This window comes from Podarcis melisellensis, assembly GCF_964234715.1.
Source record: "Podarcis melisellensis genome assembly, chromosome: 13".
Lineage (NCBI taxonomy): Eukaryota > Metazoa > Chordata > Lepidosauria > Squamata > Lacertidae > Podarcis > Podarcis melisellensis.
This window is the reverse complement of record NC_138545.1, coordinates 22884404-22911598: the sequence shown is the minus strand read 5'-3', so window position 1 is coordinate 22911598 and position 27195 is coordinate 22884404. Positions and strand designations below refer to the sequence as shown.

Here is a 27195-nt window from a genome sequence, read left to right as displayed (position 1 = left end):
GGTGATTCTGCCTGGTTTTCTCACCTCATTCAGAGCTGATTTCAACCATGCCGCTGAAGATTATTTCATAAACAAAATGAATAAAGGTTACATATACCGTATTTTTCGCTCTATAGGATGCAAAAGACCACAAGATGCACCTAGTTTTTGGAGGAGGAAAACAAGAAGAAAAAATTCTGAATCTCAGAAGCCAGAACAGCAAGAGGGATCACTGTGCAGTGAAAGCAGCAATCCCTCTGGCTGTTCTGGCTTCTGGGATAGCTGCGCAGCCTGCATTCGCTCCATAAGACGCACACACATTTCCCCTTACTTTTTAGGAGGGAAAAAGTGAGTCTTATAGAGCAAAAAATACGGTACTTTGGTCCTATTGATGGAATTTCGAAGGTTTCAAATGAAAACGATCTTAAGTGATATTCAAAGACGGAGTGCTCTGAGCTGACTCAGTGAAATCAATGTGCATGACTAACTTTGGAACTCAGCTAGTGATCATTATTTGGCATATGTTTAAAACAAAATATGAATATATTTAGCTCATACAACAATTTCTCAATAAATAAAATCTAGAACACTGCCCCAGTTAATAAATTCATGAAGTCTAATTTCCCTAACCTGTTCCAGAATTTTTCATACATTACAAAAACATTGTGGTCAAGTGAAACGATCTTTACAAACTGTATGGAAGTCAATGTTCATTCCAAACTGGAAATCTCCCTACCTTGTTAAACCGGCTTTGCCACGTTATAGCGTCTTCATGGATGGTGAACACTTGATGTGAAGAAGTCTGGGGATCCATCCTCCCAACTTTAATTTTATGAAAGGATTGGTTTAGGGAAACAATCCAATTAATAACATCCAACCCAACTTTCAACTCCCCATTCTGGTTAAAGGAAACCTCGTCTCCAGCACTATTATTAAATAGTACACCTCTGAGGAAATGATGGAACTATATTTTAAATCAGAAGAAGAGACTGTGTATCAGTCTAACAAATATATTCAGTGGCAATAGTCTCACTAAAGAACAGAAATAAAGAAACAGAAATCAGGGAGATAATTAATTAAATGAGTCATGGACTATTTGACACCCATGATATGGTGCTCTACTGGAAGAGAAAATTGGCTTCATTACCTGCCATGGCTGTTGATTTTGAAATGACAACTGCCATTGGTCCACCAACATTCTTGATTTCAGTCTCCATGAGATCATGTCATGAACAGCATGTGCCATGGCATAAACAGCCATGTAGATACTATAGCTATGGCCAATCATGTTCATTTCGAAGAAAGGCCCAGGAAGAGTCCCCATGTTCTCATCTCCAGTGCAGATATCCCCATCCACATCTTCTGCACCTGTACCTGGAAATGAACAGGCAAAGGCCTGCTGCCAGAAGTCCTTGATGAAATAATCTTCTTTTGAGGTGGCAGGTTTTCTACTGGCAGTAAATTGTTGAAATCCTGATATATCATTGGAGTGAATTGCGAAGGACAGAGCCCCGTGAATTATTTCTTTATCCCAAGTCCTTTGATAAACGAGAGAAGTCAGCTCCACCTGGGCTGTCATTATCCACACTATACCCTTTGGGTTAATTTTCACATGTTCTTGCTCAGATAAATATGGAAGCCATCTCAGAAATATCATCGAATAAGATTCTCCATAGATTATCATCACGTTGGCTTTGCTACTCATTACTTTATCATGTATTTTTGCAGCCTGTTGGAATAAGTCTTTAAGATCAGTGACAAGAGATAATTTGGATACTCTCTCAATAAAGGCAAAACAAATGCCACTAGAAGAAAACATTGGAACCACAGTTTGCACAAATCTTTCTCTATTCTCAAGATCCATGGTAAGGAGTCCAACCCAGGTCCACCTGAAATGCCGAAGTAAGGAGAGAATCCCCTCATACTGCAGGGCTTCCTGTGGGACCATTTGGTAGAAGGAAAGGCCTGGAGTTTTATCCTCCATGACTGGAGCTGGGCCATATATGAGCTAAAAGGGATTGCAGAAAAGAGAAATAATAAGCATGATTTTATGGATATAGTAAGTCATTTTTATTCAACAGTTTAAATTGTACACCAGAAGAATAAACAATACTACAAACTCATGGGTTATAGAGTAAGGACTGTGTTGCTCCATTACTCAATACGATGCAGAAAGTAATAATACTGAAATACATCTGAAGTCATATGTGTTGCCGTAGCCAATATAGGGTACTCCCCCCAAATAAAACTGAAAATTTAAGTGTGATGACTGTCACTACATTGATAAGTAGAGGAAAAATGGTACCATGTTTCCAAGAAAAGAAGTGTCCTATTGTATTTAAACCCTGGGCACTCTACATTGCTGTAGCTTTATTTTTCAGTCAAAACAGATTTCCCAGCTTGTGTTATAACATGGACTTGTACACCATTCTGCCCACATTTTGCATGCCCATGTTGAGCCTTTTCTATGGCACCACAAATCCTTAGCAAATGCACACTGCCTTCATAAAGACATAAATACACCTTTCTGCCTGCATTCCTGCGAACACAATGTGGGCATAACATCAAATTTATGTAGTACAGTCTAGTAGATATTAAATGCCACAGGTGGGTTAATTTTACCAAAGCCTCATGAATTCTCATCAAAGTGTTCTTTGATGGGATTTATGCTACATAATATTTTACTCCATTTTTGCGAAGAACAATCCAAAAGCTGCCATTTTCAACTCCCACTGCACACCATCAGAAAAATCAATCCTCATTAAAAAAAGTTCTGGCAGGAATTATACATAAAGACCAAGCAGGCTTTCTCCCAGGCAGATATATGTCAAATAACAAAAGGAATTTAATTGACATTTTGGAAAAATTACAAGTTAACATTAACACAAAAGCAGTACTGATATTCATTGATGCAGAGAAAGTCTTTGACAATATTTCTTGGAGTTTTATGAAGAAAAACCTGCAAGGGATGGGGGTGGGAGAAAGGTTTGGAAACGGTATAGGGGCGATTTACTCAGAACAAAAGGCAAAATTGATAGTGAACAATGCGGTTACAGAAGAAGTTAAGATAGAGAAAGGGACACGACAAGGCTGCCCAATTTCCCCTTTGCTCTTTATTTCAGTCCTGGAGGTCCTGCTGAACATGATTAGAAGGGACCAACAGATTCAAGGGTATACAGATCGGAGCCAAACATTACAAATTGAAAGCTTATGCAGATGACCTAGTTTTGACACTACAGGAGCCAATCCCTAGTACTAGAAGAGCTTTGGAAATAATACAAGAATTTGGTCAGGTGGCAGGGTTTAAACTTAATAAATTAAAAACTATGGTTTTGGAAAAGAATTTGACACCAATAGAGAAGGAAAGGTTTCAGGGAGAAACAGGTCTAACAGTGATGAAAAAAGTAAAATACCTAGGAGTGAATATGACTTCAAAGAATGCTAACTTATTTAAAGACAACTATGAAAAGTGTTGGTCTGAAGTGAAAAAAGATCTTGAAACATGGACAAACCTAAAGCTTTCCTTACTGGGTAGAATTGCAGTTATTAAAATGAATGTATTGCCAAAATTGTTGTTTTTGTTTCAAACTTTACAAATAATTGACAAGATGGACTGTTTCAAGAAGTGGCAAAAAGAAATTTCTAGATTTGTCTGGCAGGGCAAAAAGCCCAGAATTAAATATAAAATTCTTACTGATGCAAAGGACAGAGGGGGGTTTGCCCTGCCGGACTTTAAACTATATTATGAGGCGGCAGCTTTTTGCTGGCTGAAGGAATGGCTACTTCTTGAGAATACAGACATTCTTGATTTGGAAGGACATGATAATGTTTTTGGATGGCATGCATACTTGTGGTATGGTAAGGATAAAGCTCATAAGGCGTTTAAAAACCATATTGTCAGGAAAGCATTGTTTAACGTCTGGGTCAGATATAAAGATTTCTTGGAGAATAAAACCCCAAGGTGGCTTTCACCAATGGAAGCTAAGGCCTTGAAAAAACTTAATATGAGATCGAATTGGCCAAAATATTGGGAAATTTTGGAACAGGATGAGGACAAACTGAAATTGCAGAGTTATGAGAAACTTAAAGATAAGGTGCAGGATTGGTTACATTATTTCCAAGTAAGAGAGGCCTATAACTCGGACAGGAAAATTGGCTTCCAGGTGGAAAAATCGAAGTTGGAAACAGAATTGTTAGAACCCAGTGCTAAGATATTGTCGAGAATGTATAACCTGCTGTTGAAATGGAATACTGAGGATGAAACGGTTAAATCTGCTATGATAAAATGGGCACAAGATATTGGTCATAACATCATGTTCGCTGACTGGGAACGGTTGTGGACCACCGGTATGAAATTCACGGCATGTAATGCCTTAAGAGAAAATATTATGAAAATGATTTATAGGTGGTACATGACCCCAGTCAAGCTAGCAAAAATTTATCATTTGCCCGATAATAAATGTTGGAAATGTAAAGAAACGGAAGGAACATTCTTTCACCTTTGGTGGGCCTGCCCAAGGATCAAGGCTTTCTGGGAAATGATTTATAATGAACTGAAAAAAGTATTTAAGTATACTTTCCTAAAGAAACCAGAGGCCTTTCTCCTGGGCATGGTCGGCCAATTGGTGCCAAGGAAGGATAGAACCTTTTTTATGTATGCCACAGCAGCAGCAAGAATACTCATCGCAAAGCACTGGAAGACACAAGACTTACCCAACCTGGAAGAATGGCAGATGCAAGTAATAGACTATATGGAACTGGCAGAAATGACTGGCAGAATCCGAGATCAAGGAGAAGAGCAGGTGGAAGAGGACTGGAAGAAGTTTAAAGTTTATCTACAAAAACATTGTAAAATTTATGAATGCTAAGGGCACTGTAAATGAAATGAAGGGGTTCCAGTGACTAAGATAAATAAGAGTATAAAGGGAAGGATAAAGGATGAACTTGAATAATATGATAATTGCTGAACTAATTTTAAAGTGGAATACATGAAAGGAAGGTGGGTGGAAGCAAGGAAAATAAGATCTGGAAGGCTATTAATTTGAAACAGAGTCTTTTTTAATTTTTAATTTTCTTTTTTATGTTTTTTATTTTTTGTTATTCTGTCTTTTTGTTTGTATTTTTGATGCATGTGTTTGTTGGTTTTTGTGATTTGAGTTAATTTTATTGTTGTTAATTTTTGTGAAACTTAATAAAATATTATTTAAAAAAATAATAATAAAATAAATGTGTGAGGCAATGATGTTTACCTCACTGAGACTTTTGTAAAAATTTCCCCAAAAGGTTGGTGACTGTTTGGGAAACAGCCTGCATCATTAGACTCTGCAAATTAAAAAAGTATTTATTTGGTTTCCCCCAAATTGTATCAATAAATTCAAATTGCTTCCCCTGTATAAGAGTCTTGCTGTAGTATTTAAGCTTATGCTTTATTCACCACACCAGTTCACATATTTTGGACTCTGAACCACGGAGCGAAATATAGCAAACAAAGCAACAATGGGAGGAAAACAACAACTTTAAATCCATGATGTTCAGCACAGATATGGACACATTATACCTGTGGAATTTTATAGATATCCAAGACTGTTGAAGCATGAAGAGAGGTTAGGGGGTCCAGTCCCCCAATGACTGCTATCAAATGATGATGGATGTCGCATTTGTAGTTGGGGACCATTCTGTTTGGGCTGGACATTAGCAGCATTGTAGCATAATAGGTCCCTTTTGCAATGAAATAGCTGTCAAATATGTGGAAGCCCAAGGTGGTATTGGGTAAGATCTGAGGGTTGTCATTGATCTCCTTCACTGCAAATACCAAGGCCAGGATGTGCTGGTAATTCTTAGTCACTACTCTGAAATGAGAATTGCATTCTGTATCAAAAAGATATCTCTCATTTTATAAATCACAATTATTGCATTCTCATCAATGTTTGCATCGTGAAATAGTACAGTATTTTAAATCACATTTGAGGATGCAGTCCAGAGTTGTGTATTAAATTGCTTGCTTGGTTGTTGTTGTTTTTTAGTAAATCCATTTGCCCCCTTTCATGTGTTAAAAACATTTTAAGAACTCTGGAACATATAAAGAAAGAAAACAAAATCCATCACACATCACTGAGATTCATTTCCATGATAAGATGGATGACAACAGATTTCAAAATTAATAGATATGAAGCTAGGCTATGCAAGCCAATAAAAGTCAGTGAAAGAAATTTATCTTTATTATGTTCTATTATCTTGTTATTGGGAACAAGGAACATTTCCTTAATTGCATTATTTATATTTTTCTTTGTTGAAAATCAGTATGCCATGGCTTTCAGTATTCAAAGAAGCCAAGAAAAACCGAAAGAGATAAAAGAAAGAGCAACTCCTTACGCAAGCTCTTCAGGCAATGCCTGTGGGGGTTCTATAGTGAAGGCTAATGCACTGGAAATGATGAAGCTGTGAGAAGCTAAGCCACCAAGGATGAGGTCTCCTGACTGGTGATACTTGTGAAGTGGAGGGTGTGGATCATGGACATGACACTTCACCATGTGAGTCTTGCATGTCATTTCAGGAAGCAGTGCCAGCAGCAACATAAGCAAAGTCGCCATCCTGAGTGTGAAGGCAAATCTTCACTTGAGAAGCATGACATTCTTTCCACAGAAAATTCCCACATTTCAATGTCACCAGTTGCAAAGGCTGATTTAAATGTTTATTCAGTTTTTAAATAGGCCAGAACTCTGAAGTATAAATACCACTAAGCCCTAGCGGTAGTTATAAATTATTGTGTGCATATTTACCAAATAACAACTTTCTTTTTTTCTTTCAAGTTCAAATTCCACAGGGGTTTCAGCATGCAACAAAATTAATTGTAGTCCTTGCTGTAATGACAGAGGAAAATAATTGCAAAGTCAACGTTGGGGTTCCGCTGTGTAATTGCAGGAGGAAACTTGCTTGTTACATCTGAAGATTCCCCCACACCTTCCACCTAGTTGAGTATCAAATAATACTTTGGCTTGGATAAGGGAGGTACCAAGGCTTCAGACGTATAACATCATAGTTTGGCGTTAATGTATCCTTAAAGTTGTATTAGGAGCACTGTGCTGAAGATTTAAAGGCAACTTACCAACACATAGGGTGGCGCTGTGCGTTAAACCACAGAGCCTAGGACTTGCCGATCAGAAGGTCGGCGGTTCAAATCCCCACGACAGGGTGAGCTCCCATTGCTCAGTCCCTGCTCCTGCCAACCTAGCAGTTTGAAAGCAAGTAGATAAATAGGTACATCCCCGGCAGGAAGGTAAATGGCATTTCCTTGCGCTGCTTTGGTTCGCCAGAAGCAGCTTAGTCATGCTGGCCACATGACCTGGCACCTGTACGCCGGCTCCCTCGGCCAATAAAGTGAGATAAACGCCGCAATCCCAGAGTCAGCCACGACTGGAACTAATGGTCAGGGGTCCCTTTACCTTTACCTACCAACACATACCGCAGCTTGTGGGGAGGGAGGCATTTTCTAATTAGGAAATGTGGTGGAAATGTGGTGGGCGGGCTCATCAATGAAGTTGGAAGGCAGAGCGAGTCTTACTTTTAGAAGAGCAAGGCCTAATTAGTAGCAACCCAGCTGCTGAGTCTTTTTAATCTGTAGCCTCAAATCCCTCCTTTGCCACTTCTTTCTTGTCTTGCTTCTGAATGCCAGAGAAAGAACCCCTTAGCCTTTGGGAAGACAGAGAGGGCACTGATGTAGGGTCCCAAGAAGCTTGCCCATGTCTGTAGCTTAACAAGGGTTTTGCTTGCTTGTTCCCTCTATTACATTACCTGTCCTCCCACTCAGGGGTGGGTTACAACAAATGAAGCAGTATTTTAAACAACTTAGCATTTAGTAAATATGGGGTTGTTAGAAATTGGCATCTCAAGTGTCGAAAGCCAGGGTAAAGAGATGAGACTTCAGCAATTGCTGAAAGTTGTATAATGCAGTACCTTCTCTGTTTCAGTTGGAACAGTTCAGGGATTTGGCACTGGGCACCATGCACAAGTTATTGAGGATTCCACCAGAGCTCTGGGCCCTTGAGAGTTGACAACCCAGCAAGTCACTGTGTTTGCCTTAGTGCTTAGCACCAGGTGATTATAATGCTGCTTACTCTATGAATTTGAGGCTGCCTCTCAAGATGGTTTGAAAACTACAGTTGGTGTAAAATTCAGTAACCAGGTTGCTCACCAGTGCAAGAAAGTTTGAGCATATAATACCAATCCTGGCACAATTGGTTGCCCAGGCCAAATAAAAGTAATGGTTTTGACCTATTAAGCCATCAGTTACTCAGAACCACAATTTCACAGGGACTGCCCCTCCCCAAATGTACTGACCCAGACTGTGTGCTCATCATCTGAGGCCCTTCTTACTGTGCCTGCTCCACAAGAAATCCAGAGGGTGGCAACATGACAACAGGCCTTTTCTGTCATGATTCTCTATATGTGGAGTGCTCTTCCCAGGGTGACTCACCTGGTAAAGTCATTATATATCTTTAGACACCAGGCAAAATCCTATATAACCAGGCCATGCAATATTTGGCTAAATTCTCTAAGCCCTCATTCTTAGAGTATAAGTTGCACAACTCTGATCAAGATTTGTTTTAGGTTCATGGGTTTCAAGTTGACTTATTATAAATAATTCAGGTTTATATATTATATATATATATGTTTTCTTTGAATGTTTAAAAGATAGAGAGGTCCAAAGAAAATTGAAATAGAACAAATTTACCAAGAAAATAATTCATAAACAGCCAAAAAAACACAAATATCCATTGGTTGTGCAGACTAGAAGCAAAACCCACCCGCACATTCATCCAGCCTTTCGTCTTATAAACTGTTCCTTATCATTCAGTTCGGGCCTTACAACAATGATATAACATTTAGGGGGAAAGATGCACCCCAGCACCCCAGCACTGGAGGCTAGGATAGAAAAGATCTCCACAGCTACCATGTATTTTCCTTTAGTGCTTAGGTAGGAGGGAATAAAGGATAACCAAACACTGCAAAAGACCAACATGCTGAAAGTGATGAACTTGGCTTCATTGAAACTGTCAGGCAACTTCCTGGCAAGGAAAGCCACACTGAAACTGGCCATAGCCAGAAAGCCCATGTAACCCAGGATGCAGTAAAACATAGTTACAGAACCCTCGTTGCATTCTAGAACAATTTCTCCATAATTTGAGTGCTTATCGACATCTTGGAATGGGGGAGAAAATGCCAACCACATAATACAAATGGTTGCTTGAATAAAGGAGCAGGAAATCACAATGGAGTTGGCCAGCCTCTTCCCCACCCATTTCCTCATCCTGGATCCTGGCTTGGTGGCCATGAAAGCCAGAATCACAGTGATCGTTTTTGCCAGCACACAAGAAACAGCCACGGAGAAGATGATGCCAAAAACAGGTTGTCGCAGAAGACATGTCACCTTCTGAGGCTGTCCAATGAATAACAATGCACAAAGGAAGCAGAGCAGGAGGGAGAGGAGGAGCATGTAGGTGAGGTCCCGGTTGTTGGCTTTGACAATGGGAGTGTTGTGGTGCTTCAGAAACGTCCCTAGCACCAGAACTGTGATGATTGAAGAGGAAAGTGAAAAACAGGCTAAACTGATCCCCAAAGGTTCTTCATAAGACAAGAAGCTTATTTCCTTCAGAATACATAAATCCTGTTTTTTGTTCGGATAGTATTCATCTGGACATTTAAAACAGTCATTCATATCTGAAGAAGAAGCAATGAGTTATGAGGGTTATATTGGTGTCCCAAACCATACAATGCATGCTAATCTTGCATAGATTAAAGTTTATGTAATCCTGTCATCCCAACAGACTCCAAGCAATGATTTATCTACAAGATTTGGGCATTTTTGAATATATACAACAAAACCTGAAATGTAGTGCTTTACCAAGGACAATTTTATACCAGGACCTGATTTTCCTCTGCCAAGGCAGTTTATCATGAAGGTTCAAGAGATTTCAATAAAGAATTCTGCTCTTTTTAATTTTGCTTTACTCTTTATGCCATTTAAACAAAATCTTAATCAAAGGTGAATCAAAATGTAAACTTCCTTCTCAACTACTACATTGTGCTCTCTTCTGATGACACACCTTTCTCTGTCTCCCTCCAGCAACTGGAGGAGAAAAGGACAGAGGGTGAAGAAGGTGTCAAGGCCGCTCCCTGCAAGGCCCTTTCCACCTTGCCTAGGAGGTGGGGTCCACATTCACTCAGCCCTACTATGTTGAATATGTATTCTGCAGTTGACCTCCTTTGAAATGTTTTGTCTTTGAAATCATTAAGATAATATTTTAGTTTGCTGTTATGTTGCTTTGACTGCATACTCTATATTCAACTTTCTTCAGATTGTTTTATTTCTGTTTTATTGATTCAATAAGCTGTAAAGCATTTTGAGATTTTTCTTAAAAATATAAAGTGGTACAGGAAAAATAAAAAAATAAAAAATAGAGACCTCTTGGTATAGGGGGGTATACAGATTCAATCAATCAATCAATGGGCTGTGAGTGAAGAGGTGCCCTTTCCCCACCCTTTGGACCAACTGGGAAACTCAACAAACCAATTGCTCCTGGAACTGGGTGTGCAGCTGAATAGTTGCGGGGAGCCTGAGGAAGAACCAACCCCCCTGTGCCTGTCCATAAGACTAGGGTGATGTCCACTGTTTCCAGGATCTCTTATCATTGCAAAACTTTTGTAGTTGAGCTGAGAGTTTGTTTGGACCCTACGTGAGGACCCAGAGGCTGAGAGGCAGGGTATGTCAGAAGGAAAATGTGTGTGTGTGTGTGTGTGTGTGTATGTAAATGTAACATTTTTATATGCAACTGTGTATTTTATATAAACAAATATTCCAGAAGCCAAACCCCCTGTTCTCCTTTTACGAGACAACAGGATTGGGGAAGGTGAATATGAACCACAGAGGCCATAATCTTCCAAGCCTATTTCAACTTCCCTATTGTTGAGCTGATAAACTGTTAGTCACACTGCATTTGTGGAACTGAATGGGATTTCAAGAGGAGATTCCTTATAAACACAGAAACTCATACAAGGAAGACAGGTAAAACCAACCCTTCTTTTTGCCTGTTCTGAGGTCACGGGATGAAGATGAGGCAAGGAGGACGTGGGCCGATCAGCTCACATTCAACACAAGGGCAAATTATTCCACCAAGGAAACCAGGTTGGATTTTTGCATCTTCAACAAGGCCCTCTGCATCACTCAGACTTACCACCCCCCCCCTTTTTAAAAAAAGAATAAAACCTGTAACCATATTCCATGCATATATTTATGCTTATTCCCCTTCCTCTGAATTACTGGCCATCTGCTTCCTATTTCTGTATGTGATATTGCTTACCCATCTGGTCTGAAATCTTCTCTTCTGGACAGGGAGTGCAATCGTAGCAACAAAATGGCTCCCCCTCCTTCATTTTCTTGCTTGAACCAGGACTGCAACTCTCACTGCATACAGAAATAGGCCTTGCCTAATCCATGAAACAAAATAAAATATAGAGCTGGGAATCTTTATGGTTCCAGTGGAGCTGACTTCTGTTACTAGAAAAGTGGGCAGAGACCTGAGAAGAATCCAACTCCCTCCCCAATCACCAAGGATGGTTCAGGCTTTCTCCTGTCACCCACTATCATATTAATACATTTTCTGTAACTGAGATGTTTTCTAGATCTTCATGTCTAACATCCAGTAATAACAACCACGAGCAGCAGATTCCAAATTTGTCTGCAGAGAGGGAAGACACTTAATGAAAGGAAAGGCCTTAAAGTATGACAGGCATAGCAATTGTCGGTTCCTTTTACTCTCTTAGAAGGTAATGCAGGAGAAGCCTCAAAGGCACACAAACAAACAAAAAAGCAGTTGCAGGTCCGGCTTTTGACTGCTCACCATAAGCAAATCAGAACCATGCATTCTTCATATGATGGTTGCTCATTGTAAATTTGCATAGATCATCCCATCCCTAGCTTGTGTTTGTCTGTTTGTCTGTCTGTCTGTCTGTCTGTCTGTCTATCTGTCTCTCTCTGTGTGTGTGTGTGTGAGAGAGAGAGAGAGAGAGAGAGAGAGAGAGAGAGACAGAGAGAGAGAGAGAGAGAGAGAGACAGAGAGAGAGACAGAGAGAGAGAAAGAGATTGATTTTATTTCCTTTTTTAACCAAAAGGTACAGGACAGGAGAAAAATTCTAAATCGGTTTCGTGTTTGAGAAGGAAAGAAGTAAAAATAAATGCTTCTAATTGCCTTTTTCATTAGGCATTATGAAGATGATAGAGTTAGTGTTCTAAATAGTCAAGTTCTGGTTTCATAGAAGCAAGCAAGAAATAATGTTTTCCACTTGATGGAAAGGTGGGGAACAAAAGAGGAGATTCTACCTGGTTTTCTCACTTCCTTCATTTTCATAGAGCTGGTTTCAACCACACTGCCGAAGATTATTTCATAAATGAAATGAATAAAGGTTACATATACAGGGGTACCTCGGGTTATGAACTTAATTCATTCTGGACGTCCATTCTTAACCTGTGGTCCGCTTTCGCTAATGGGGCCTCCCACTGCCGCCGCAACGCTGCACACAATTTCTGTTCTCATCCTGGAGCGAAGTTTGTAACGCAAGGTACTACTGTACTTTGGTCTTATTGATGGAATTTTGAATGTTTGAATGAAAACGATCTTAAGTGATATTCAAAGATGGAGTGCTCTGAACTTGTAATGGTTCTGGGGGTTGCTCGTGCGTAAGTCGTCGCCACACCTGGCTTGGTTACCTGGGTGAACCCTTTCTTTCCGGACAGCCACCCATCCATGGCTGTCTCACTCGCTGGCAGAATCCGTCAGTGGCGTTTCTTGAACTTCTTCCAGCAAAGAAGTTCTTTGACGCCAAGTCTCCTCCTACTCTCCCTGCGCGGAAGTCTTCTGCGCAGGAAGGGTGTGGGCAGCAGAGGACCCGTGCTCTCCCCGCTGGTCTCCGGTGAGGAGTCCTGGAGCCTCCTCTCCGATTCCCCCATCTGCCCCCCTTCTCCACTGGTGTTACGCTGATTTCCTTCCCCAGCAGATGGGCTGCCTCTCTCCCTACTGGGACCCTCTCCGGCATCCCTCTGGAGCCTTCCCTCTGCCTCTGGCTCTGATGGCAGTTCCCTGACATCCACCTCCCCCCCAGGACCCCCTCCAACCCCGGCCCGATTTTCCGATTCAACCTCGTCCCTTTCCTTGGCCGACGATGCAGGGAATCTCCTGAAGGAGCTGTCACCATCCTCTGAGGATTCAAAACCCGCTTCCCACCCGCTCTGATTCTTCTCCCTCTGACACCTGCCCTCCCTCCTCTTCAGAGGCAGAAAAACCCACAAAGTCCTCTTCATCTTCTGTGGTTCCAAATTCTTCCTCCCAGAATCTCGCTAGTGGTTTTGGTTTATCTGGGAACAGGCTGTGGAATTCTTCCACCAGATACCCGCCATTGATCGCCTCAGCGGGGACCCACGTGTTTTCTGACCTGGGTTCTCCCTCCCAAGCTACCAAATACTCCACCTGGCGACCTCGCCACCTTGAATTGAGTATTTCCGTGGCTTGGTTGTGCTGTTCCCTCTCCTCTACCCGTGGGTGGGTGGTGACTCCTCCCTCCCACCCCAGAAATTCCTGCCCCTCCCTGTACGGTGAGAGTAGGGGCCTATGGAACACCGGATGTATCTTCATGCTGTCAGGCAACTTGAGCTTGAATGCCACGGGGTTCACCTGCTGTGTTACCTCAAAAGGCCCCAGCCGCCTCGGCTTCAACTTCTTGCACCCTCCCTTTAAGGGTAACCCTTGGGTTGACAACCACACCCGGTCTCCCACCCGTATGGCTTCCCCCTCCCGGCGGTGCTTGTCCACCTGCCTCTTGTAAACTTCCTTGGCCCGCTCCAAGTTCATCTTGAGTTGCTGGTGCAAGGCCTCCATTTCTTCTACAAACTGCTCTGCCGCAGGTACACTCCATCCTTCCTCCCCCCTCCCCGGGAAGGCCCTGGGGTGACACCCATAATTGGCCATGAATGGGCTCATTCCCATGGACACATGTTCAGCGTTATTGTACGCAAATTCAGCCATTGCTAGTTTCTCTACCCAATCGTTCTGTCTCTCGTTGACGTAGCAGCGTAGGTATTGCTGGAGTATACTGTTCGCTCTTTCTGCTTGCCCATTGGTTTCCGGGTGTCTCGCCGTCGAGAAGCCCACCTCAGCCTGTAGCAAGCTCATGAGCTTCCTCCAGAACCGGGAAGTAAATTGTTTCCCACGATCTGAGATGACCCTCAAGGGAACCCCATGCAGCCTGAAGACATGATCCACAAACAACCTGGCTGTCTCCTCTGCCGTCACTGCATGTGAGCAAGCTATGAAATGGCACATCTTCGTCAGTAGATCGACTACTACCATGACTGCTGTCTTCCCCCTTGACCTGGCCAAATCTGTCATAAAATCAATGGACACCACCTCCCAGGGCCTTCCCGGTGTAGGTAAGGGTTCCAGTAACCCTGCGGGGGCAGCTCTCTCCCCCTTTGCCCTCTGGCATCGGTTGCACCCCCGTACATATTCCCGTACGTCTTCCCTCACCTTTAGCCACCAGAACTGCCTGGTGATGAGCAGCATGGTCTTGTGTTGTCCAAAGTGCCCAGCTGTTGGGTTGTCGTGGAGTTGTTTGAGTACCTTCCCCCTCAAGGTCTCCCCCGGTACATACAGTGCCCCCTTATAGTACAGTAGCCCTTCTTTTTCCTCAAACCCTCCATGGTCTTCCCTTCCATCCCGGAGTTCCCTGATTTTCACTTGAGCGAACGCGTCGTCTCTAGTAAGCCCGGTCAGTTCTCGTTTCCCAACCAATGTTCCCTCCCACACCCATCGGTCCTCGGGAAACACGTGTCGGACCACCGGCGGTCCCTCTCCTTCCATGTACTCCGGCTTCCTGGAGAGAGCATCTGCTCTTACGTTTTCCTCTCCCGGCACGTATCGTATCTCAAAGGAAAACTTGGAGAACTCCTGAGCCCATCGAATCTGTCTCTGGTTGAGTACTCGCGCGGTCCTCCAGTATTCCAAGTTCTTGTGGTCAGTACAGACCTGGATCTTGTGCCGCGCTCCTATCAACAGATGTCTCCATTGCCCAAAAGCTGCATAGATCTCAAGCAGTTCGTGGTCATACACGGTATACTTCTGCTCTGACTTGCTCAGCTTCCTTGAGAAAAAGGCACACGGCCTCCAGCTCTGCTTGGCCCCTGGCTGCAAAAGGACCACCCCGATCGCTTGGTCGGACGCATCCGTCTCCAGTTTCATGGGCTTCTCCAGATCAACGTGCAGGAGCTGCTCCTCCGAAGCAAACGCCTTCTTCAGTCTTTCAAAGGAATGCTGGGCACTTTCTGTCCACGCGAACTTATTTTTGCTACTGAGACAATCTGTGATGGGTGCGGTTAAGTGAGCAAAGTTCTTTATGAACTTCCTGTAGAAGTTGCTGAACCCTAAGAACCTCTGCACATCCTTCCGGGTCTTGGGGGCCTTCCATTCCAGCACTGCCTGCACCTTGCTTGGGTCCATAGCTAGGCCCTTGTCTGACAACTTGTACCCCAGAAACCTGACTTCTCTGGTGTGAAATTGGCATTTTTCCAGCTTGACCCACAACTGGTGCTTCTGCAGTCTCTGTAGTACTTCCCTGACGTCTCTGATGTGTTGCTTCTCATTGTCCGAATAGATTAAGACGTCATCCAAAAAGGCTACGCAATTCTTGTACAGCAGGGGCCCCAACACGTGGTGCATGAAAGCTTGAAAGCAGGCGGAGCCCGATTGTAATCCAAATGGCATGACTAAGTACTCAAAAGCCCCTGGGGGGTGAACATGGCAGTTTTCCATTCATCCCCCTCCCTCATCCTAAACAAATTGTATGCTCCCCTGAGGTCCAGCTTGGTAAAAAATTTCCCCTGCCTCACCCGTGTTAAAATGTCGTCAATCCTGGGTATTGGGAAGGTCATGGGTTCTGATACCAGATTAAACGCCCGGTAATCTATGACTAATCTGGGCCTATTTAGTCTCCTTTTTGTCCACAAAGAACACCAGACTGCCCCCCTACCGCCTTTGATTCCCTTATGAACACCCTCTTCAGGTTCTTGTCAATAAATTGCCGCAACTCCTGCATCTCCCGGTCGGACAGGGCATACAGCTTACCCACCGGCAGCTGAGCCCCTGGGAGTAAGTTGATTTGGCAGTCAAAGGGCCTATGGGGGGGTAGTCTATCTGCCTCCTTCTCGCTGAAGACATCCTTCAGGTCGGCATATTGTGGTGGCACCTCCCCTTTTAGTTCCACGGCCAGCCCAGCCACCCTGGCCACCGTCATTCTCGGGTTCTTCCCCCCCAGACAGTGTTCCAAGCAGTAAGCTGACCCAAAGGTGACTGACCGCTGATGCCATGACACTACTGGGTCATGCAGTGCCAGCCAGCTCATTCCCAGTATTACTGGGGGTCCTGCCAGTGTGGCCACGTGAAAAGCGATGGTCTCCGTGTGCCTGGAAACCCTCATTCACATTGGCGGGGTCTGGTGTGTCACTCCCCCCCCCCCCAGAATTTCCCTGCCATCGATGGTGGTCACTTGCAAGGGAAAATCTAGGGGCAGCAGGTGGAGTTGGTGCTCCAGAGCAAAGTCCCTGCTGAAGAAATTACAGGAGCTGCCCGAATCCAGCAGCCCTTTAACTTTGACTGGGTGCCCATTCGGGAGTTCTAGCACCACTTCTATGGCTATAGCTGCCTTGGGAGGGTCAGGCTGGGGCACTTCTATTGGTTGCTGGCCTGGCTGCTGCCCCTGCTGGTTGGCAGCCAGGCGTTGTCATTTCCCTGAGCCTGCCCTTCCTCCCCCTTCTCCTCACAGCCAGCAGCCCACACCATCCCTTGCCAGGCTTTTCTTTGAGGGCAGACCTTGGCAAAATGTCCTGGTCGCTGGCAGAGGAAACACTTCTTGGTAGTTTTCCAATCCTTCCCCTCCCTCTTGCGACCTTCACTGGAGTTTGAAACCTCTCTCTCGCGCGCGCCATCAATTTCCATTGGCTCAGCCGCCTGGGAAGGCTGTCTCGGTATTTCAGGAATGCGGTAGTCATGGCAACGTTGCCCTCTCACTTCGTGTTTCTCCTGAGCCCGCTCTTCCTGCCATACTCCAATCGCAAGCACAGCCTTGGTCAGCTCATCCATCGACCGTGGGCGGGGCGCACGGGACAACTCGTCTTTCACTGTTGGGGACAAACCCTCCTCAAACAACATTTGTATCAGTTCAGAGTCCAGATCCCAGCTGAGCCGGTGGATTAACATCGCAAAGCGCGACCAGTAGTCTCTAACAGACTGGCTCCCGTGCCTGCACCCCATCAGTTCCCGCCGAGTCACACTTTGCTCCACTTCGCTGGAATACATCGCATCCATTGCCTTGAAGAATTTCTTAAGGTCCTTCAAGGCATAATTTTGCGTCGCCATTAGGGGCCTGATCCATTTGCGCGCCCCATCCTCCGGGTGCCCCACAATGTAAGCTACCCTCTCCCCGTCATCAGCAAAGTCATTATGCTGCAGTTCCAAAGCGTACTGTATTTCCGTTCGGAACGCATTGTAGTCCTGGGGTTTTCCCCCAAACTTGTGTACCAGCCCCGGTACTTTCCTTGCGATGGGGGTGGGTCTGACCTGTGCATCCTGAGCCCGTCTCTCTTCCAGCCGTGCCGTCAGGATAGCTATATGCTGTTCCAAGTCTCGATTCCACTCTACCAGACTTGGCATCACAGCTGGTTGCTACGGCTCTGCGGCTGTCCCTGTTTGGCTCATCGTGCTGCCTCTCTGGGGCTCCGCACAAGCAGCATCAGAGACTGACAGATTGCTGTAATGGTTCTAGGGGTTGCTCGTGCGTAAGTCGTCGCCACACCTGGCTGAGTTACCTGGGTGAACCCTTTCTGTCCGGACAGCCACCCATCCGTGGCTGTCTCAATCGCTGGCAGAATCCGTCAGTGGGCGTTTCTTGAACTTCTTCCAGCAAAGAAGTTCTTTGACGCCAAGTCTCCTCCTACTCTCCCTGCGTGGAAGTCTTCTGCGCAGGGAGGGTGTGGGCAGCGGAGGACCCGTGCTCTCCCCGCTGGTCTCCGGCAAGGAGTCCTGGAGCCTCCACGCCGATTCCCCCATCTGCCCCCCTTCTCCACTGGTGCTACGCTGATTTCCTTCCCTAGCAGATGGGCTGCCTCTCTCCCTACTGGGACCCTCTCCAGCATCCCTCTGGAGCCTTCCCTCCACCTCTGTCTCCGAAGGCAGTTCCCTGACAGAACTGATACAATGAAATCAATGTGCATGACAAACTTTGGATCTCAACCAAAGATCATCATTTGACATATATTCTAAGCAAAAGATGAATATATTTAGTTCATCTATCAATTTCTCAAATAAATAAATAAATCTTAAAAAAATAATTATCTGTAATACTACCGTGGTGAATAAGTTCATGAACTGTAATTTCCCTGACCGGTTCAAGAATTCTTCATACATCGGGGGCCACTAGGGGGCACTTTGGAAGATGGCCGACAATACCATCTCTCCGACCCACACAGGGTAATCAAGAGGCTGTTATGGGAGTAGGCAGTCTCCATTGTTGCCCCAAGGAAATGGGGAACACTGCCCTTGCCTGCTGTGCCCATAAATCACCCCCTAATTCGAAAGAAGTGGGTGAGGGCCCTAGGCAGAATGCCCCCGTGTGGACCTCGGCTCTCCTGGACACTGTCTCTGCACTAGCTGCATCAATTTGGAATAATTAATTACAAAAGAAGCAAATGCACATATTTCAAGTGAAGTCTGCTAATTTAAGTGACCTCTGCGAAAGAAGACGACGGGTTGGAGAAACAGGAATATTTTACGATGAAGATACATCAAAGGCTGGGTATGTTGACAACGGGACTGAATGGGGGGGAACCTTTTTTACTTTCCTTCTATGTGATTTACAAGAACCCCTCCTCATTGGAATCGTTGGTTGAACTGACCCAAGCAGGATGATTAAGGTCTGTGTGGAGATAAACTTTAACCAAAAGTATGCTTTATGGAGATCGAGAAGCAATAAGAGCTTTTGGGAATGGCGCAGCAATTAATTCGGAGTCGCCATCTTGCCAAAGGATTTATAGCCGCCAGGAAGAACGGACTTGTTTTTAAACTGCATTCCTAGTGAATCTCTTCAGAGGTTTTGAGAAAGGAGGCAGATTGGTGAAGATTAATGACGCTAAGACTGTTTTAATGTATGGAAGTGATGTTATATGGAAAACGTCTGGATATGGCTACTGGATTAAAAAAATAATATCCACGCAGGATTACAAACTGTTCTAACCAGCTTGTGGAGACTTTCAGAAGTCACAAAGAGAAAGGAAAATATATGAAAATAACAGCAAGAGATGTGGAAAAATAATAAGAAAGGACTGGATAGTACTGTGAACATCATAAGGTTAGATATGTGGACATTAAAACAGCAGTAAGAAGCAAGAAGTTGATTGGATCCCCTTCGGAACTTGAAAAATGGGTACCCCCAACAAAAATTTAAAATTCGGCTGTGTAATTTGGAATTTATGTAATTTGGTTTGATTTGATGTGATTGGTTGGTTAATAAAAAAATATTCTTAAAAAAAAGAATTCTTCATACATCACAAAATCATTGCGATCAAGTGAAATGATGTTTACAAACAGTACTGAAGTTAATGTTCATTCCAAACTGGATATCTTCCTACCATGTTAAACCACCTTTGCCATGTTATAGCGTCTTCATGGATGGTGAACACTTGATGCAAAGAAGTATGGGGATCCATCCTCCCAACTTTAATTTTATGAAAGGATTGGTTTAGGGAAACAATCCAATTAATAACATCCAACCCAACTTTCAACTCCCCATTCTGGTTAAAGGAAACCTCATCTCCAGCACTATTATTAAATAATACGCCTCTGAGGAAATGATGGAACTATATTTTAAAAAGAAAACCAGAAGAAGAGACTGTGTATCAGTCTAACAAATATATTCAGTGGCAACAGAATCAAAGAAGAAAAAACAAACAAAAATCAGGGATATAATTTATTGAACAAACCACGGACTATTTAGGCACCCATGATATGGTGCTCTACTGGAAGAGAAAATTGGCTTCATTACCTGCCATGGCTGTTGATTTTGAAATGACAACTGCCCTTGGTCCTTTAACATTCTTGATTTCAGTCTCCATGAGAACATGTCATGAACAGCATGTGCCATGGCATAAACAGCCATGTAGATACTGTAGCTGTGGCCAATCATGTTCAATTCGAAGAAAGGCCTAGGAAGAGTCCCCACGTTCTCATCTCCGGTGCAGATATCCCCATCCACATCCTCTGCACCTGTACTTGGAAATGAACAGGCAAAGGCCTGCTGCCAGAAATCCTTGATGAAATAATCTTCTTTTGAGGTGGTAGGTTTTCTGCCGGCAGTAAATTGTTGAAATGCTGATATGTCATTGGAGTGAATTGTGAAGGACAGAGCCCCGTGGATTATTTCTTTATCCCAAGTCCTTTGAAAAACGAAAGAAGTCAGCTCCACCTGGGCTGTCAATATCCACACTGTACCCTTTGGGTTAATATTCCCATGTTCTTGCTCAGATAAATATGGAAGCCATCTCAGAAATATCATAGAATAAGATTCTCCATAGAAGATCATCACATTGGCTTTGCTACTCATTATTTTATCATATATTTTTGTACCTTGCTGTAATAAGTCTTTAAGATCAGTGACAAGAGAAAATTTGGATACTCTCTCTATAAAGGCAAAACAAATGCCACTAGAAGAAAACATTGGAACCACAGTTTGAACAAATCTTTCTCCATTCTCAAGATCCATAGTAAAAAGTCCGACCCATGTCCACCTGAAATGCCGAAGTAAGGAGAGAATCCCCTTATACTGAACGGCTTCCTGTGGGACCATTTGGTAGAAGGAAAGGCCTGGAGTTTTATCCTCCATGACTGGAGCCGGGCTATATATGAGCTAAAATGGATTGCAGAAAAAAAGAAAGAATTGGAATAGTTTTATGAATATATTCAGTCATTTTTATTCAAAATTTCTAGTTTCCTTTTGAGTAAGGACCATGTTGCTCCATCACTCAATACAAGATGCTGAAAATAATACTGAAATACTTCTTGAGTCTTTTGTGTTACTGTAGCCAATTAAGCGTACAAACCAAATAAAAGTGAAAATTGGAGGCTGAAGACTGTCACTATAAAGAAGAACAAAAAAGGTACCATGTTTCCAAGAAAAGAAGTGTCCTGCTGTATTTAAACCCTGGACACTCTACATTGCTGTCGCATTTTTTTCAGTCAAAACACATCTCCCAGCTTCTTTTATAACATGGGCTTGTACTCCCGGCATTAAGGCACACAGACACCCTTCTGCCAACATTATGCATGCCCATGTTGATCCTATGCTACGGCACCACAAATCCTTAGTAAATGCAAATTTCTTTCATAAAGACATACATACACCCTTCTGCCTTGATTCCTGCGAACACAATGTGGGCATAACATCAACTTCATGTAGTAAAGTCTAGTAGATATTCAATACCACATGTGGGTTAATTTTAGCAGAGTCCCATGAATTCTCATCTAAATTTTCATTTGATGGGATTTATGCTCCATAACTTTTCACTCCACTTCTGAGAAGCACAATCCAAAAGCTGCCATTTTCCACTCCCACTCAATCACCATCATTTCAATCTGCTTGTATTAAATTTGTGAGGCAATGATGTTTACAACCCTGAGACTTTTGTACATTTCCCCCAAAAGATTAGTGACTGAATGAAACTCAACCTGCATAATTGGTCTCTCTTCAAATTAAAAGTATTTATTTTGTGTGTTTTTTCCAAATTGTATCAATAAATTCAAAATCACATCCCCTGTATAAGAGTCTTGCTGTGGTATTTAAGCTTATGCTTTATTCACCACACCAGTTCATATACTTTGGCCTCTGCACCACAAGGTGAAATATGGCAGGCAATGCAACCATGAGAGGAAAACAACAACTTTAAATCCATGATGCTCAGCACAGAGATGGATACATTATACCTGTGGAATTTTATAGATATCCAAAACTGTTGCAGCATGAAGAGAGGTTAGGGGGTCCAGTCCCCCAATGACTGCTATCAAATGATGATGGATGTCGCATTTGTAGTTGGGGACCATTCTGTTTGGGCTGGACATTAGCAGCATTGTAGCATGATAGGTCCCTTTTGCAATGAAATAGCTGTCAAATATGTGGAAGCCCAAGGTGGTATTGGGTAAGATCTTTGGGTTGGCATTGATCTCCTTCACTGCAAATGCCAAGGCCAGGATGTGCTGGTAATTCTTAGTCACTACTCTGAAATGAGAATTGCATTCTGCATCAAAAAGATATCTCTCATTTTATAAATCACAATTATTGCATTCTCATCATTGTTTGCTTTTTGAAATAGTACAGTATTTTAAACCACATTTCAGGATGCAGTCCAGTGTGGTGTATAAAATTGCTCGCTTGGTTGTTGTTGTTTTTTTGTAAGTCCATTTGCCCCCTTTTATGTGTTAAAAACATTTTAAGAACTCTGGAACATATAAAGGAAGAAAACAAAATCCATCACACATCACTGAGATTCATTTCCATGATAAGATGGATGACAACAGATTTCAAAATTAATAGATATGAAGCTAGGCTATGCAAGCCAATAAAAGTCAGTGAAAGAAATATATCTTAATTATGTTCTACTATCTTGTTATTGGGAACAAGGAACATATCCTTAATTGCATTATTTATATTTTACTTTGTTGAAAATCAGTATGCCACGGCTTTCAGTATTCAGAGAAAGAAACTCAGAAAAACAGAAAGAGATAGAAGAAAGAGTAACTCCTTACGCAAGCTCTTCGGGCAATGCCTGTGGGGGTTCTATAGTGAAGGCTAGTGCATTGGAAATGATGAAGCTGTGAGAAGCTAAGCCACCAAGGATGAGGTCTCCTGACTGGTGATACTTGTGAAGTGGAGGGTGTGGATCATGGACATGACACTTCACCATGTGAGTCTTGCATGTCATCTCAGGAAGCAGTGCCAGCAGCAACATAAGCAAAGTCGCCATCCTGAGTGTGAAGGCAAATCTTCACTTGAGAAACATGACATTCTTTCCGCAGAAAACTCCCTTATTTCAATGTCAACAGCTGCAAAGGCTGATTTAAATGCTTATTCGGTTTTTAAATAGACCAGAACTCTGAAGTATAAATACCACTAAGCCCTAGCGGTATTTATAAATTCTTGTGTGTATAGTTACCAAATAACAACTTTCTTTTTTTCTTTCCTATTCGAATTCCACAGGGGGTTCAGCGTGCAACAAAATTAATAATAGTCCTTGCTGTAATGACAGAGGAAAATAATTACAAAGTCAATGTTGAGGTTCCTCTGTGTAATTGCAGGAGGAAACTTGTTTGTTACATCTGAAGATTCCCCCACACCTTCCGCCTAGTTGAGTATCAAATGACACTTTGGCTTGGATGAGGGAGGCACCAAGGCTTCAGACGTATAACATCATAGTTTGGCGTTAATGTACACTTAAACTTGTATTAGGAGCACTGTGCTGAAGATTTAAAGGCAACTTACCAAGACATAGGGACACGGGTGGTGCTGTGGGTTAAACCACAGAGCCTAGGACTTGCCGATCAGAAGGTCGGCGGTTCGAATCCCCACGATGGGGTGAGCTCCTGTTGCTCGGTCCCTGCTCCTGCCAACCTAGCAGTTTGAAAGCAAGTAGATAAATAGGTACCGCACCGGTGGGAAGGTAAATGGCGTTTCCTTGCACTGCTCTGGTTCACCAGTAGCGGCTTAGTCATGCTGGCCACATGACTTGGCAGCTGTACGCTGGCTCCCTTGGCCAATAAAGCGAGATGAGCGCCGCAACAGCAGAGTCGGCCACGACTGGACCTAATGGTCAGGGGTCCCTTTACCTTTACCTACCAACACATATTGCAGCTTGTGGGGAGGGAGGCATCTTCTAATTAGGAAATGTGGTGGGCGGGCTCATCAATGAAGTTGGAAGGCAGAGCAAGTCTTACTGTTGGATGAGCAAGCCCTAATTGGTAGCAACCCAGCTGCTGAGTCCTTTCCATCTGTAGCATCAAATCCCTCCTTTGCCACTTGTTTCTTCTCTTGCTTCTGAATGCCAAAGAACCCCTTAGCCTTTGGGATGACAGAGAGGGCACAAGAAGCTTGCCCTTGTCTGTAGCTTCACAAGGGTTTTGCTTGCTTGTTCCCTCTATTACATTACCTGTCCTCCCACTCGGGGGTGGGTTACAACAAATGAAGCAGTATTTTAAACAACTTAGCATTTAGGGGGGTAATAGAAATTGGCATATCAAGTGTCAAAAGCCAGGGTAAAGAGATGAGACCAACAACTGCCGAACATTGTATAATGCAGTACCCTCTCTGTTTCAGTTGGAACAGTTCAGGGATTTGGCACTGGGCACCATGCACAAGTTAATGAGGATTCCACCAGAGCTCATGAGCCTTGAGAGCTGACAACCCAGGAAGTCACTGTGTTTGCCTTAGTGCTTAGCACCAGGTGCTTATACTACTGCTTACTCTATGAATTTGAGATCTTCTGGGTTTCTTCTAATCTGCAGCCTTTATGGCCCATATTTCTTTACCATGTAATGCAATACTTAATGTATTTGAGGAGCTAGTATATGGTAGTATCTACCATTGCAGGACATTGGTGAGGGGCTCCTTAGACTGTATGGATGGAAGCTGGCCTGCTCTTGATTGTTACACTCCCTCTGAAGGAAATTGTACACAACCTGGGAATTCACTGCTGTCACTTGAAGCTCAGGTGGCCTTGGTGGCCCAGTTGTGCTCCTATCTGGACAAGTAAGGCCTAATATCATTCGCCTATGCTTTGGTAACCTGTAAGTTAGGTTATTGCAAAGTGTTATATGTGGGGCTGCCTCTAAAGATGGTTTGGAAATTACAGCTGGCATAGAATTCAGTAACCAGGTTTCTCACTGGTGCAAGAAAGTTTGAGCATATAATACCAATCCTGGCACAATTGCACTGGTTGCCCAGGCCAAATAAAAGTAATGGTTTTGACCTATTAAGCCTTCAGTTGCTCAGAACCAAAATGTCAAAAGGACTGCCCCTCCCCAAATGAACTGACCCAGACCGTGTGCTCATCATCTGAGGCCCTTCTTCCTGTGCCTGCTCCACAAGTGGTCCAGAAGGTGGCAACATGAGAACAGGCCTTTTCTGCTGTGGTTCCCAGAATGGTGAGTCCTCTCCCCAGGGTGGCTCACCTGGTATCGTTATTATATATCTTCAGGCACCAGGCAAAATCCTATATAATCATGCCATGCAATATTTGGCTGAACTCTCTAAGCCCTTACTCTTAGAGTGTAAGTTGCACAACTCTGATCAAGATGTGTTTTAGGTTCTTGGGTTTTGAGATGACTTGCTCTAAATAATTCAAGTGTATGGCCACATGTTTATACATAAAGAGATCTTGCTACAGAGTGCAACCGTTTTGTATTTTAGGAAAGAGAGTGTCGATATATGTTTAAAAGATAGAGAGGTCCAAAGAAAATTGAAATAGAACAAATTTACGAAGAACATAATTCATAAACACCCAAAAAACCAAATATCCATTGGTTTGGGAGACTAGAGCAAAACCCACCTGCACATTCATCCAGCCTTTCTTCTCATAAGCTGTTCCTTATCATTCAGTTCGGGCCTTAAAACAATGATATAACATTTAGGGGCAAAGATGCACCCCAGCACCCCAGCACTGGAGGCTAGGATAGAAAAGATCTCCACAGCTACCATGTATTTTCCTTTAGTGCTCAGGTAGGAGGGAATAAAGGATAACCAAACACTGCAAAAGACCAACATGCTGAAAGTGATGAATTTGGCTTCATTGAAACTGTCAGGCAACTTCCTGGCAAGGAAAGCCACACTGAAACTGGCCATAGCCAGAAAGCCCATGTAACCCAGGACACAGTAAAACATAGTTACAGAACCCTCGTTGCATTCTAGAACAATTTCTCCATAATTTGAGTGCTTATCAACCTCTGGGAATGGGGGAGAAAATGCCAGCCACATAATACAAATGGTTGCTTGAATAAAGGAGCAGGAAATCACAGTGGAGTTGGCCAGCCTCTTCCTCACCCATTTCCTCATCCTGGATCCTGGTTTGGTGGCCATGAAAGCCAGAATCACTGTGATCGTTTTTGCCAGCACACAAGAAACAGCCACGGAGAAGATGATGCCAAAAACAGGTTGTCGCAGAAGACATGTCACCTTCTGAGGCTGTCCAATGAATAACAATGCACAAAGGAAGCAGAGAAGGAGGGAGAGGAGGAGCATGTAGGTGAGGTCCCGGTTGTTGGCTTTGACAATGGGAGTGTTGTGGTGCTTCAGAAATGTCCCTAGCACCAGAGCTGCGATGATTGAAGAGGAAAGCGAAAAAGTGGCTAAACTGATCCCCAAAGGTTCTTCATAAGACAAGAAGCTTATTTCCTTCAGAATACATAAATCCTGTTTTTTGTTGGGATAATATTCATCTGGACATTTAAAACAGTCATTCATATCTGAAGAAGAAGCAATGAGTATGAGGTTAATATTGGTGTCCCAAACCATACAATCCATGCTAATGTTGCATAGATTAAAGTTTATGTACTCCTGTCATCCCAACAGACTCCAAGCAATGATTTATCTATGAGAATTGGGCATTTTTGAATATATACAACAAAACCTGAAATGTAGTGCTTTACCAAGGACAATGTTACACCAGGTCCTGATTTTCCTCTGCCAAGGCCGTTTATCATGAAGGTTCAAGACATTTCAATAAAGCATTCTGTTCTTTTTTGTTTTGCTTTACTCTTTATGCCATTAAAACAAAATCTTAATCAAAGGTGAATGAAAATGTAAACTTTTTTCTCAACTACTACATTGTGCTCTCTTCTGATGTCACACCTTTCTCTGTCTCCCTCCAGCAGCTGGAGGAGAAAAGGACAGAGGGTGAAGAAGGTGTGAAGGCCGCTCCCTGCAAGGCCCTTTCCACCTGGCCTAGGAAGTGGGGTCCACATTCACCCAGCCCTACTATGTTAAATATGTATTCGGTAGTGGACCTCCTTTGAAATGTTTTCTTTGAAACCATTAAGATAATATTTTAGTTTTCTGTTATGTTTCTTTGACTTTATACTC

General features: G+C 43.2%; 2 protein-coding genes and 1 long non-coding RNA gene across 3 annotated transcripts; all 3 read right to left on the bottom strand.

Moving 5' to 3' along the window:
• Nucleotides 1-427: 427 nt before the first annotated feature.
• On the bottom strand, nt 428-5713 carry LOC309355061 (vomeronasal type-2 receptor 26-like). The gene is made up of 2 exons (XM_081885501.1): nt 5537-5713; nt 428-1987 (listed from the first exon to the last, which is right to left on the bottom strand). The coding sequence occupies exons 1-2, from the start codon at nt 5678-5680 to the stop codon at nt 1052-1054; spliced, it is 1080 nt and encodes a 359-aa protein (XP_081741627.1). The 5' UTR covers nt 5681-5713; the 3' UTR covers nt 428-1051.
• A 4530-nt stretch (nt 5714-10243) lies between these two features.
• LOC309355980 lies at nt 10244-20421 on the bottom strand. Its single transcript, XR_014162679.1, has 3 exons — nt 20119-20421; nt 19706-19933; nt 10244-11463 (listed from the first exon to the last, which is right to left on the bottom strand). It is a non-coding gene; the product is annotated as an uncharacterized lncRNA (long non-coding RNA).
• Nucleotides 20422-25659: 5238 nt separating this feature from the next.
• Nucleotides 25660-26905, bottom strand: LOC309355070 (vomeronasal type-2 receptor 26-like). The gene has a single exon (XM_081885530.1). The coding sequence runs from the start codon at nt 26635-26637 to the stop codon at nt 25675-25677; it is 963 nt and encodes a 320-aa protein (XP_081741656.1). The 5' UTR covers nt 26638-26905; the 3' UTR covers nt 25660-25674.
• Nucleotides 26906-27195: the final 290 nt, after the last annotated feature.